The 14,960-nt window shown below is 41.5% G+C and overlaps 1 protein-coding gene across 1 annotated transcript in view; it reads right to left on the bottom strand.

The window, feature by feature from the left end:
- LOC127574433 (piezo-type mechanosensitive ion channel component 2-like) overlaps nt 1-14,960 on the bottom strand; it is a 521,253-nt gene that overhangs the window by 13,600 nt on the left and 492,693 nt on the right. Inside the window, 8 exon segments of the mRNA XM_052023441.1 lie at nt 2,492-2,591; nt 2,594-2,607; nt 4,680-4,852; nt 6,186-6,278; nt 8,434-8,622; nt 9,928-10,075; nt 10,896-11,054; nt 11,302-11,516. Of these exon segments, the coding sequence (XP_051879401.1) occupies nt 2,492-2,591; nt 2,594-2,607; nt 4,680-4,852; nt 6,186-6,278; nt 8,434-8,622; nt 9,928-10,075; nt 10,896-11,054; nt 11,302-11,516 (1,091 nt within the window).

The following is a 14,960-nucleotide window of genomic DNA, read 5'->3' as shown; positions in this document are numbered from 1 at the left end:
TTCCGTGCTATACGACTTTATGACTCCATGGAGCAGAATGTGGGTCAATGTGAGGGAAGGAAGAATTAGAAAGGAAATTATTATTTAAGTGGAGTGAGAGTACAAAACGCTGCAGCACCAAGGGGTCCTAGTACACGAAACACAAAAGGTTAGGCTGAAGGCAGAGCAATTAATAAGCAGGCTAATGGAATGTTGGCCTTTATTGCAAGAGGAGTGGGAAGTAGGGAGGTTTTTGACACAACTTTACAGGACACTGCACCGAGAGGATTACAAACAGTTTTAGTTTTCATATTTAAGGGACAATATTCTCGCATTGGAGGCAATGAAGAGAAGGTTCCTAGAATGAAGGGGTTGAGATACGGTTAGATTGGAACAGAGTTGATGACATAATATTGCTCTGTTTCTATTGAGAAACTTTAGTCCAGTTTTTTTTTCTGTTTTCTTTTGAATTTTTTTTTCTTTAGCTTAGTTTGGTTTGATATATTTATAATTTTTCTTATTGTTTTGTTTTTTTCTTTTTTTATATTTTATAATAAATCTTTTTCTCTTATATTATATTCATTCACTAACAGATTGTTGGATCTACAGTTTTTTTATACTCTGTTGTTCTTTATGATTATCCATGTCATGATTGTTCTCCTGATCTCTTTGTATTACATGTATAAACATTGATATATTAATCTGTATTAATTTGAAAACTAATAAAAAGATTGAAAGAGAAAGAGATACGGTTAGATTGGACTGTACTCATTGGACTATGGAAGAATGAGAGCTGATCTTACTTAGCTCCAAGGAGAGGCTTGACACTCTGGAGTGTCGGAGGCTGACAGGAGACCTGATAGAGGTTTATAAAATTATGAGAGGAATAGATAGCGTAGACAGTCAGAATCTTTCTCCCAGGTACAAATGTCAAATACTAGAGGACATATGCGTTCAAGGTGAGAGGGGGAAAGTTTAAAGGAGATGTACGGGGCAAGTTTCTTTACACAGAGAGTGGTGGGTGCCTGGAATACACTGGTGGAAGCAGACATGATAGTAGAGTTTAAGAGACATTTAGACAGGCACATGAACAGGGCAGGGAGTGGAGGGATCTGGATCATGTGCAGGCAGATAGGTTTAGTTTAATTTGGCATCATGGTCGGCACAGACATCATGGACTGAAGGGTCTGTTCCTGTGCTGTACTGTTCTATGTTCTATGTTAAATATGTGGGTTATTAAAGGGACTGAAGGGGTGGATGCTGAGAAGATGTTGTCCCTCATCGGGCTATCTGGAACATAGCTTCAGAACAAGGGGTCACATTAAGTTCAAGTTACTCTATTGTCATTCACCCATATGCTGTAAAACACATGGCGGAACGAAATGTCGTTTCCCCCATACTGACACAACAGAGGACACACATAGAACGGAGGACGTACAATAAACGCAGACAGAAAAAAACTGTGCAAGTACAAATAGTGCAAAAAATGGTATACACAGAATACAAATTTAGTGCAAGGTTAGTGCAAAACTGAGTTGGACGAGGAAAATACAGAACTCAGTGTGTTGCACTAATTGTATAAACATGTTCAGCAGCAGCCAAAGTTCTTATACGCCGTTGTGCAAACCAGGCCTTTTGACGTGGCATTTGTCTGAAACTGCCTCCAGGGTATTCAGGAGCCTGACCAGCCTGGGGGAAAAGACTGTTGCACAGTCTAGTAGTTCTGGCTCGGATGCTCCGGTACCGCTTGCCAGACAGCAGTGGGACAAATAGGTCGTGGGAGGGATGAGGAGGGTCATCTATGATTCTGCAGACTTGCGTGTGCATCATGTATTATAGATATCCAGGATAGAGGGAAGAGGTAACTCCAGTGATCTTTCCAGCTGTACTCGCAATTCTCTGCAAAGTCTTATGGTCAGAGATGTTATAGTTACCGTACCAGGCAGAGATGCAGCTGGTCAGGACACTCTCAAATGGTACCCCTGTAGAATGTGGTGAGGGTGGGGGAGGGCAGGTTTTGCTGTCTTCAGCCGCTGTAAAAAGCAGAGATGCTGCTTGTGCCTTCTTGGCGAGGGAGGAGATATTGGTTGACATTAAGATGGAGATGGAGAAATTTCTTCTCTGAGAGAGTCATGGATCTTTGGAATTCTTTACCAGAGAAAACTGTGGAGGCACAGTTAGGCAGAGATTTACAGACATTTAAACTACAAGGGAATCAAGGGGCATGGGGCGAGAGTGGGAAAGTGATGTTGAAGCCACAAGTGGATCAGCCATGATTATTGAAGGGCAGAGCAGACCTGAAGGGCTACTTAGCTTATCCCTCCTCCTGTTCTTTAAAACAACAAGGGTATTGAATTAGCTTAAAGCTCAAACCTCATAAAAATATAATTCCAGTAATGAGAATGTTAATTTTCCTCAATAAACAAGCACTGTGTTTAACGGAAGCATTATATCTAAAGATACTAATCCTGCTATGTGATAAAGAGGTAATGAACTAAGTTGTCTAACTTACACAGGTTTGCCTCCCTTTCCTTCCATCAACGCCGCAAGCTCAGTTTTGGTTTTTGGTGGAACAGGGAAAGATAGTTTGTTAGACGCAATTTCTGATTTTCCCCAAGAGTGACGTTCCTGCAAATTGAAAGTATGTTGTAATGCAAAATCTGAACAGTGTAACCTGGCTGCGATTTTAACAATGTAAATTCAGCTGGTGAGTATAGTGAAGTGTTCTTGCAGGGCTTATAAACATTTCGCAAAGCTGAGGTATAAGCAAGGGTGTCGACAGCGGGAAGTGAAGAACCAACGATCATGGTCTTCAGCAGATGTGACATTACATATGAAATAAAACTGGAGTCGGCCATTCCAAAAAAGATCATGGCTGATCTTTTATCTCAGCCCCACTTTCTTGCATTAGCTCACATTCCTTTATTCCCTTAATTAAACTTTGCCTTGAATGAGCCTCTTGGACAGGGAATTCCAAGATTCACCATCTTCTAGGTGAAGAAATTTCTTCTCATTCTCAGTTCTGAATGGCTGCCTCTTACACTGAGTCTGTTACCCCTGGTTCTAGGCATCCCAACCAGGGAAAACATTATCCCTGCATCTACCACATCCAATTAACCTACCGACATGCATGTCTTTGAGGTGTGGGAGGAAAATGGAGGAAACCCACACAGTCACAGGGAGAACGTGCAATCTCCACACAGACAGCGTCTGAAGTCAGGATTAAACCCAGGTCACCAGAGCTGTGAGGAAGCACTCTCTCACCACGTGCTGCACTCCCAGAATGGCACCTTTGGCTTATAGCCAACAGCCAAATCAATCAGTAGTAGTATCAGTGAGTTACCCTTGCTGATGGGGGTTTAAGTTCCCTCCTCCCTGCTCAGTGTTTCCAGCAGGTTTTGCATAATAAGGGGGAGTCCTTCAATACGAAGTAAAGTCAGTCTAGGTGTAAAGCAGGCAGCCCATCCAACCCTTGTTGTTTCCCAGAGGGTGGATTAAATTATTCCCACCTTCTTTGTTTCTGAATTTATATCATGCAATATTCCTGCTTCCAATCATTCTGAGTATATGGGAACAATGGTAAATTTCTGAAACACTAGCATCATGATCTATATGCAGATAAATAACATACACTCACCTGTTTGGCTGTAACATTAAATTGACATTAAAAGACCTTTTTTCCCAGGGTGACAATGGCTAACATGAGAGGGCATAATTTTAAGGTGTTGGAGGAAGGTATAAGGAAATGTCAGAGGTAAGTTTTTTTTACACAGAGAGTGGTGGGTGCGTGGAACGCACTGCCGGCTGAGGCTATGGGGGCAGATACATTAGGGACATTTAAGAGACTCTTAGATAGACACATGAATGATAGAAAAATGGAGGGCTATGTGGGAGGAAGGGTTAGATAGATCCTAGAGCAGGACAAAATGTTGGCACAATATCGTGGGCTGAAGGGCTTGTACTGTGCTGTAGTGTTCTATGTTCTACGTTCTGTGTTAAGTTATCTGATAAGCAGTGGTATATAACGGTGGTCTGTATTCATCCCATCACCTTATATTGTCACTACACTGCCAATGAAGTGTTAAGACAAAGACCAGAATATGGGCAGGCACGGTAGTGTAACGGTTAGCATAACACTATTACAGAACCAGCGACCTGGGTTCAATTCCAGCCACTGTCTGTAAGGAGTTTGTACGTTCTCCCCACGTCTGCGTGGGTTTCCTTCAGGTGCTCCGGTTTCCTCCCACATTCCAAAGATATACAGGTCAGGAGCTGTGGGCATGCTCTGTTGGCGCCGGAAGCGTGGCGACACTTGCGGGCTGCCCCTAGAACACTCTACACGAAGATGCATTTCACTGTGTGTTTTGATATATATGTGACTAATAAAGAAATCTTATTTTCCACAAAAATATGCAGTATTTTAAATATGTTCACGAAGAACAAGTAATGTGTTTCAGACTTGACATTCTGAAATTGCCTGAATTAAGGGCTGTGATTTTCTATGACATTCCACCCTTTCATTTGTACTATAGAAAATAGTTGAGCAACCCGAATAGAAGCTGACATTGCTGCTCATAATCTTTGGATGGGATAGTTATTTTAGTCGTTTAAATTAAAAGATAACATTACATCACAAGCAGCTAATTCTAAACATGTAAGATAATACTGTATCAATACTCGAACATCTATATCTACGTTACCTTTGAATAGACCAAGCAACAACAATGGAGACTGATGACGTGTTATCATTCAATCCTTCTATCATCTTAGATCGACTTGGTGGACTGATGGTCCAAAGTGAATTTGAATTTCCTTCAAGTTTTGCAACCAGGATGTCTTCTTTCATGTAGGCATCCAGGAACTGCATAGCACCCTTTGGAAACACATAATTAGCCCATCAGTCTGTTGAGAATTCCACCTCAAGGAACTCCATTTCCACAGTCATTAAGTCAGGTTATTTTTCATTGGCTAGTGCTCTATGGCTGTGTGTCAGGTTTAATTTCTTTTGCATTATATTAAGATCTCTCTGAATTTCTAAACAGCTCTCTTGTCTACAAGTGCAAACTCAAGAGTGCTCTCAGGGCACCTTCACTGAAGTGACAGGGTAAGGTGTACAAGGTAAGTTTACAGAGGCAATTAGTGTAAGGGCGAAGGGACTGAGACGTGGCAGGTCAAAGCAAAGGAAGAGAGAGTCTGCAGGCAAACAGTACACAATCTGCTTTGTGAACCCCTGTGTGATTACTTATGGAGACTATAGTTAAATGCACGTGAAGAAGCTTGTAATCTGAGGAACTCCATGACACCATCTCATAGGTTGGCACTGCAAGCTGCCCACTAAAAAGGTAGAGTCAAATTTCAAGGACCACTGTTATTACAGTTTTAACCTTTATTATCCCTGTGCAAATACAAGACCAATGTCCTTTCAACACAAGACATTGTTCAGCAGCTGCCTCTCTGTTGTACACACCAGTGTTGGTGTCAATTTTGCAGGTGGATCTAAAAAGGCGATGATGGTTCCTGATCATCCCAGCACATCATCTTTCGTTAAGGATTAGGTACAGCTGAGATGCTTTTGCCGAACCTTGCAGGAAAGTGAAGCTACACTGAATTGTCTGGCTGCTCCATTCTTGAGAGAACTTGCGTCACCTACACCTCCACCAATAGGGTTACCTTCTGTAGATGTGTAAATATGGGTGCTAGCAAAGAGAACATGAAGTGTCTCTGCGATCAGTACCTTTGAGGATATACTTGGACTTAGCAACGATGCATTAGATGCACTCCATTACTGCACTGGCCATTTGGTGAGAAAGAAAAGCTGTCGGGAGTAAACTAGGGTCAGCCAACAAGCCAGGGGATGATTACGTGGTGTATCGGATCACCTGACCTGTGCACAATGTGCATAGTTTTCATACATTCAGTGCCAATGGAATGAAACTTAGGTGGGTTGACAGAGATGTGGGCAATCCCCTTTGCCAGGTTAGCAAGCAAGAAGAATCTACCAAAAAACAAAATAGTGCAAGTGCTAGAAATCTGAAATGGAAACACAAAGTGCTCGTGATACTCAGCAGGTCAGGCAGCATCTGTGGAGAGAGGAACAGAGTTAATGTTTCAGGTCGATAACTTTTCATCAGAACTGATGTTCTGAGGAAATATCTACCCTTTGGTTTCCATAAATGGGACAACAGGATGATTCAGTAATTACTTACAGAATTAGAATCAAATCTCTTTAAAAGTCTGTTGTACTGAGTTTGATCGAAATCTTGCAGCTGATTCTGTTGGGCACTCATTGTAAAGATGGGCTTGAAAAAAGGACAAATATATATTACAAACGAATTACAAATAATCAAAGTATAGTGATTTTTCTTGTCTGTGGGTAGTAAAAGTTGGTAAGCAATTCTTACAAGGAATTACATGGACATGAACAGACTATTAGCATCAATGGACCTGTGCTAGAGAAACAAAGGACCGCAGATGCTGGAATCTAGACGAAAAACACTATGATGCTGGAGGAACTCAGCAGGCCAGGCAGCATCTGTGGAGAAAAGCAGGTGGTCAACATTTCGGGTCAGGACCCCTTCTTCAGGACGGAAGATAGGAAAAGGGGAAGCCCAATATATAGGAGGGAAATGCAGAGCAGTGATAGGTGGATAAAGGAGGGGAGGTGGGGTGGGCACAAGGTGGTTACTAGAGAAACAAAGGACTACAGATGCTGGAATCTATCACTCTCTCTTACCTGCATCTCTGGTCTCCCCTCCTCCCTCGCACCTGCCCATCACTATCTCTTACCTGCATCCACCTATCACCATTGGGCTTCCCCTTTTCCTATCTTCAGTCCTGAAGAAGGGTCCTGACCTGAAACATTGACCGCCTGCTTTTCTCCACGGACGCTGCCTGGCCTGCTGAGTTCCTCCAGCATCATTGTGTTTTTCAATGGCCCTATGTTGCCATTTATGCCTGATATGACCCTCCTATTATGCCTCTTAACTGAACCTGTTTGTTCCCCCTCAAATAAAGGCAGATTTTGATGTTTCCCAAGTGAAGTCTAGCATCTCCCCTTGAAGTAATATGACTCCCCAACCAGGCCAACATCCGAATTGCCTCCCTATGAATAGGGAATACGCTTGGTATGCTACATTTCAGTAACAATCAGAATATAGTCCTCTTAACTCCTCCTCGGTCCTAAGAGAAGACTGCAAGTTAATAACAGTTTTGTGAGAAACGAGATTTGAAATATGCTTAATTTCTTTGCCCATTATCAATCAGATTGGTTGGCACCTTTTGTACTTTGCTGGTACTTGGATTAAGGGGGTGAATTGCTTTTCTTTATATTCTGAGAGGAACTAATAAAACAGGCGCCATTCACACTTATCATGTGAAAATTTATTAATTGGAGAATATAGCTTTGGCCATTTTACTTCTTCCCTTTTGAAATAACTTATGAGCACATTTATTTTAAGGCTCTCCCTGGGTTACAAACGCCTGACTTATGTACACCTGTACATATGAACAAGCTGACTTATGAATTTTCCACTTTACAAAAATTTTCTAATGAATTTTTAAACAACTTTTGAAACAAGTTTCCTTAAGTCTATAGCAGAGCTTCACCGGCGAACCAAGTGATTTGGAGTAAGCCGGTGCAGTTGGAGCTTGACTGTGAGGCTGTGGGCTGCCGAGGAGGAGGCAATATTTTTAATGGGAATTAGTGGTTTGTGGGATTAGTGCCGGCTGCTCGGAGGTCCGTATGGGGATGGATTTGTCGGCTGTTGCAGGGCTGCAGGTATCTGCAGGGAGGAAATGGGGCATTTTCCACGTTCCTTCTCTTCACCTCTCTCCCTGAGCCGCAACAATCAAGGGCTGGGTCGAGCCGAGCTGGGAGAACAGGAGAGCTGGGAACTGCTTTCCCGCTGTAGCTGTTTCTGTTATCCTCTCCCACACGCTGCTTTTCTTAATTTCCGACTTACAAAATATTTGGGTTACGAACAATTCTCAGTAACAGACTGGTGAACCCAGGGCCTGCCTGTTTATTGGTGCAAGACTTGTCCTAGCAAGATATTTCATGGAACTGTTACGATATGGAAAGAGCCAGTTCAGCCTACTGAACGCGCACTGTCCCTTTATACCAGCAACAGGGCCAATCCCATTACCTGGCTCTCTCCTCAAGGCCTTGCAATTTATTTCTCCTCTATATGTCTGATTCTTTCGATAAGACATGATTGAAGCTGCTTCCACTGCCCCTTCAGGGAATGAATCCCATCTCATGACCACAATCAGGTATTTTCTTTTTGTCACCCCTAATCCCCTTAAATCTGTGTTCTCTGATCCTCGACCCATCCAGCAAAGGAATAATTTATCTTTATTCACATTACTGATGGTGTTGAACACTTCTGCAACCACTTCCCAACCTTTGCTTTTCCTAAGGAGAACAACCCCAGCTTTTCCAGTCTATTACTTTACCTGATAACCTCCAATGGTTATTGTAACGGAAACGTCCAAAGGTTTGTTTGTCACACCAGCAACGGACTTAATCAAGGACATGAAGAGGAGCGGGAACCACACGATGCATATTAGCAAAAAGACAATGAGGCCACCCATGCCATATTTCACAACCTTCTTTTTCTTCTGCCCTCGTGGCTGAGGATATCTCTGCAATGAAACGCAAGCATGAGATGAGCAAGTGCATAATGCACTCTGCCAGGAGATTATTGTTTTGGAAATGCAAAATAAGAAAGAGCCCCAACATACAAACTAATGCAAATGGCTGCGAAAAATAAATGATTAGGATTTTGCAATTGTAACAGTACCGAAATTATTACATTTTATTGTCATAACATCATGAATCTGACAAAAATGTCAGAATTTCCAAATTTGCATAAATTAATATGGGATTACCAAAACTGCTCCTAGTATTCCAGCAATCTTGCAGAGAATCCACCGTTTTGCAGCCTTCTCTAATGTACTCAAATCAAGTCAGAGATTTGACAATAAATGTAAATATTTACAAAGCTTTCTTATGCTGGAAGTGTCATGCATGCTATGTTGGCGCCGGAAGCATGGCGACGCTTGCAGGCTGCCCCCAGAACATGCTACGCAAAAGATGCATTTCACTGTGTGTTTCGATGTACATGGGACTAATAAAGATATCTTATCTTATGCTTTGTTGTGTGAGGTAGAAAGAATTTTTAATGGTGCACTAAGCTATAATTAATGCATGGCAAAGGTCTGTAGACCTCAAAAAATAAGTGATGTTTTTGGATTCTATTACCCTCAGATACACATTTACAAATATAGCACATTTTTAAAAATTTTTTTAAATGTTACTGGTATTACAGTTTCAACATCTTATGTAAATGTTAAAAATATTGGTTGAAAATGTGTATTTTCCTTCCTGGTTTGCTGTCCATGAGGATTCTTTATTGTGATTGGCTGCTCAACCAGCTGGTTGCTGAGGCCCAGGGCACCTTTGAACTGATACCTGAAGGTGGCTGGGATTGGATAAGCCCACTAGCTCCATTTGGCCAGCTTCTGTTGAAGTCAGCATGAGAGCAATTGCTTCACCACTGACCACAACAGTAAAGAACACACAGAAGTTTAAAAGGGACCTGAGGGGCAACTTCTTCACTCAGAGGGTGGTGAGTATATGGAACAAGCTGCCAGAGGAAGTGGTTGAGGCAGGTACAATAACAACATTTAAAAGACACTTGGACGGGTACATGGAAAGGAAAGGTTTAGAGGGATATGGGCCAAACGTGGGCAAATGGGACTAGCTTAGATGGGCATCTTGGTTGGCATGGATGAGTTGGGCGGAAGGGCCTGTTTCCGTGCAGTGTGACACTATGACTTTATGAGAAGAACCAGGAACCAAAAAGCCATGAGTGATAAAAGAAGAATGTCTTGATCAAAAGTTTAAGAGGATTTAATTCAACTGAGAATAAAATGCTATTTTCTTACCTTTTCAGATTCACGCCAGCACTTCAAAACAAAAATATGTGCATAAATGTCCTCTATACAGATCCAACTTGAGAGACTGAGGGTTGTGTCTGTCCAGACCCAGTCCATCACTGCTCTTAACTCGGTCAGGAAGGGAACCAGTCGGAATCTGGGAAGCCCAGGTAACAATCAGAGCCCAACAGGTGAACAGCATTGCATAATTAACATGATTTCATTGATACTGTTAGCATATTACATTACATATTACATAATATCTGACATGAGTGCTGAGTCAGGAGTATTCAGAGACAGATGGCTGACTAGGTGCTACAAGGTGGCCTCAGCAGTGAGAGAAAGAGTTAACTAAAACTCCCATTGCTGATCAGTGTTGAAAGGATCACAGAAATCAAACCAGTCCTTTCTATTCAGAGCAATTTGGCAATACTTTTTACATGGCTTCCAATTTTCTTTCATCTCATAGTTAAAAGAAAATGAACTGTTTTGTCCTGCTGGTGAAGACCAATTTCACCATTATTGTCTGTGTATGGCATTTAGAATAAGATTGTGTTTAAATATGCCACATTACTGGATAGCCTGCCATCTTACTCTTTAGGTCATTTGTAAAAATGGCCATTTGGGTAAGGTACCAGAATCTGTGGCTATGAAGCACACACTGCAAGGAATTACAAATAACATTAAGTAATTTTATGACTGATACAGTACTGTCTACAAATTTAGAAGAGAAATTGAAAGGATAAATTGTTAACTTTTTTTAAAAATACTGATATATCACATTAATATCAACTCTCTTGCATATGTTTGATTGGATCTCAGTTTTTCTCATTATAACTTTATATATTTTCTCTGATATTAACAGCTGTTTAATTGCAATTGCTTCCAAAGTGATTACAAATTAACTATGCAAACATTTCATAATATTGAGGCGATGTCTACATTGAGTTCTTATATATAAAGAGGATTCCTCTTACCCTTGAAAGAGGAACAAGTTGATATAGTTGTAGCTCTTAGTCAGAAAGTTACCAAGGACACGTGTTGGATAACCACAACGTATCTGATATGCTGACAATCCAAAGTAAACACATTTAACAAAGTACCAAACCTGCGCAACTGAGTTCTGGCTAAATTTTCTGCAAGAAAATGACAAAGAAAGCTTTTTTGGAGTTCCAGGCCAACATAGATAAATACACCAACATTACTTAAAGCTGTATGTCGAGAAATGACTGGTAAAGGTGACTTATATCTTAAGTATAAATTAGCTGCCATTGTCAACAGTAATTTCTGGCCTACAATTAAATGACTAAGTAATTTGTTTACAAAACTTAAACAAGCCCTTCCCCTAAATTTTCCATTTAGTTACAATAAAATAAAACCTACCGCTCTGTCACTCTTGGCAAGATAAAGAACATCCAGAAGTGGATTCCAAAAACGAGGATGACTTGGAAGATAACTTTTCCTAAGACCGTCTTTCTGAGGTAGAGTGCTCGATCTACCACCATGGTTCCAAACTGAATTATCAGCATCACCAAAAACGCCTCTGGTACTTGATCCTCTGACAAAGAAGATGTTATATCAGCAGCCGCTGAATGTTTCTGTGGAAGTCAGAGGAATCATCATTGAACTATTGCCTTAAGACCATAAGATATAGGAGCAGGGTTAGGCCCATCGAGTCTGTTCTGCCATTCAATCATGGCTGATTTTTTTTCTCAAACCCATTCTCCCGTCTTCTCCCCGTACCCTTACCAATCAAGAACCTATCAATCTCTGTCTTAAATACACCCAATGACCTGGCCTCCACAGCCCTCTGTGGCAACATATACCACACATTCACCACCCTCTGGCTTAACATATGTAGTTACTTGTACTTGTAGCCTCTGATATGCAGAAAAACCCAATACTGGTCTTAAATGTTTCTGAAGCAAACTCCTTGCAGAACGAGTTTCCAGTTTTTTGCCACTCTTTACACAGTTTCTTCTTAGGAGCACATTCATGGTAGTGTAGCAGTTCAATTCCCACTGCTGTCTGTAAGGAGTTTGTACATTTTCCCAGTGTCTGCATGGGTTTTCCTCCGGGTGCTCTGGTTTCCCCCCACATTCCAAAGACGTACGGGTTAGGAGCTGTGGGCATACTATGTTGGTGCCGGAAGCGTGGCGACACTTGCAGGCTGCGCCCAGAGCACACTATGCAAAAGATGTATTTCACTGTGTGTTTTGATGTCCATGTGACTAATAAAGATATCTTATCTCACATCTTTGACACAAGCCATGTACTAAGGACCTCTTACCATGCATAGTGATGTTACTGAAGGTTGATAGCCAGAAGGACAAAGCTTACCAGCACCAGTAATCTTCCTAATGCTTTTACATCTGGGACATTCTACTCTGAAGTTGCAGGTTTATCTGGCACTTAACTGAAGTGGATGAATCCTAGCTCCTTGTGACAGTAAATCAAACACAGATCCATTAAAGAACTGGGCCGGTTAATCATCAGCAACATCCTGGACTCTCCCTAGCTCAGGTACTTGAAAATAAAATTTTTAACAAATCATTGGCTATACTCAAATTATTTATGTTAATTTGGAACCATTCAATCTCAGGGCAGTAACAGTGGACATTCAGTAAATGGGCATCAGAAATTTGCACAGCTGAGGGTTTTTGTTCTTGCCATTTGAGCAACAAGCATCATAACTTAGAAAGGCACAGTGACCAGCACAATTTACCACAGATATATGTGACTGCATTGACCACAGGATGTTTAACATTAGGATTACTCTGGCTTCTCTTTAATCTAAACAACAGTGGGTGACTATGGTTTGGGGAATGGAAGTTTGTGTGTATTAAATGGTGAATATTTAATGCTAAAACTTCCATCTCATTTCAGTTTACAGTTGTATGAACAACTAGCTCATTCTATTTTGTGTTGCTTACACAAGAACATAAGAAATAGGAGCAGGAGGAGGCCATCTGGCCTGTCGAGCCTGCTCTGCCATTCAGTAAGATCATGGCTGACCTGGCTGTGGACTCAGATCCACCTACTTGCCTTTTTCCCATAACCCTTACTTTCCCTACTATGAAAAAATCTATCTAACTGTGTCTTAAATATATTTAATGAGTAGCCTCTACTGCTTCCCTGGGAAGGAAATTTCACAGATTCACTACTCTCTGGAAAAAGCAGTTTCTCCTCATCTCCGTCCTAAACCTATTTCCCTGAATCTTGAGGCTATGTCCCCTTGTTCTAGTCTCACCTACCAGTGGAAACAACCTTCCTGCCTCTATCTATCCCTTTCATAATTTTATATGTTTCCATAAGATCCCCTCTCATTCTTCTGAATTCCAGTGAGCATAGTCCCAATCAACCCGCTGAACCTCCTCAGCACCATCCCCAAAGCCAATATATCCTTCCTCAAGTAAGGAGACCAGAACTGCATGCAGTACTCCAGGTGCAGCCTCACTGGTACCCTGTACAGTTGCAGCATAACCTCCCTGCTCTTAAATTCAATCCCTCCAGCAATGAAGGCCAACATTCCATTTGCCTTCTTGATAACCGGTTGCACTTGCAAACCAACCTTTTGTGATTCATGCACAAACACTCCCAAATCCCTCTGCACAACAGCATGCTGCAATCTTTCACCATTTAAATAATAATCTGATCTTCTATTTTTCCTTCCAAAGTGGATGATCTTGTATTTACCAACATTGTACTCCACCTGCCAGACCCTTGCCCACTCACGTAACCTATCTATATCTCCCTGCAGACTCTCTGCATCCTCTGCACAATTTGCTTTTCCACTCAATTTAGTGTCATCAGCAAACTTAGATACGCTACACTGGGTCCCCTCTTCCAAATCGTTAATGTATACCATGATCAGTTGCGGGCCCAGCACCAAACCCTGCGGTTTCCCACTCACCACTGCTTGCCAACCAGAGAAACACCCATTTATCCCAACTCTCTGCCTTCTATTGGTTAACCAATCCTCTATCCATGGTAATACCCTACCGCCAACTCCATGCATCCTTATCTCATGGATGTCTTTTATGTGGCACTTTATCAAACGCCTTCTGGAAATCCAAGTATATAACATCTACTTGTTCCCCTCTATCCACTGCATCATTATATCCTCAAAGAACTCCAGTAAGTTTGTCAAACAAGACCTACCCTTCCTGATCCATGCTGCATCTGCCTGATGGAACCACTTCTATCCAGATGTCTCACCATTTCTTCCTTAATGATAGCTTCAAGCATTTTCCCAACTACAGACGTTAAGCTAACTGGCCTATAGATACCTGCCTTTTGCCTACATCCTTTTTTAAACAGTGGCATGACATTCGCTGTCTTCCAATCTGCCAGGATCTGCCCGGAGTCAAAAGAATTTTGGTAATTATCACAAACGCCTCTTCTATAACTTCTGCCATTTCTTTCAGTACCCTGGGATGCATCCCATCAGGACCAGGGGACTTGTCTACCTTCAGACCCACTAGTTTGCTCATCACTACCTCTTTAGTTACAGTGACTGTATTGAGGTCCTCACCTCCCATCGCATCCATAATATCTCCCTTTGGCATGTTAGACATGTGCTCCATTGTGAAGACCGACATAAAATAGTCATTCAAGGCCTCAGCCATTTCCACATTATCCAATATTAATTCCCCCTTCTCATCTTCCAAGGGACCTATGTTCACTTTAGCCACCCTTTTCCACTTCATACAATTATAAAAACTTTTACTATCTGTTTTTATATTTTGTGCTAGTCTACTTTAATAATCTATCTTCCCTTTCCTTATTGCTTGCTTAGTGGCTCTTTGTCGTTTTTTAAAGTTTTCCCAATCTTCCAGTTTCCCACTACTCTTGGTGACTTTGTATGCATGAGCTTTTTAGCTTGATGCCTTCTATTTCCTTAGTTATCCAAGGCTGGCTCTCCCCACCCTTACTGTCCTTGCTTTTAACTGGAGTATACTTTTGTATATTCCCTGCTTGAACTACAGGATCAACAGGTTCTGAAGAACTGGTGTATGACACAAAATAAAATGATCATGAAG

The sequence above is a fragment of the Pristis pectinata genome, chromosome 9, assembly GCF_009764475.1.
Source record: "Pristis pectinata isolate sPriPec2 chromosome 9, sPriPec2.1.pri, whole genome shotgun sequence".
In the NCBI taxonomy this organism is placed as follows: Eukaryota; Metazoa; Chordata; class Chondrichthyes; order Rhinopristiformes; family Pristidae; genus Pristis; species Pristis pectinata.
Note: the sequence above shows the minus strand (reverse complement) of the source record. Positions and strands in the feature narration are given on the sequence as shown.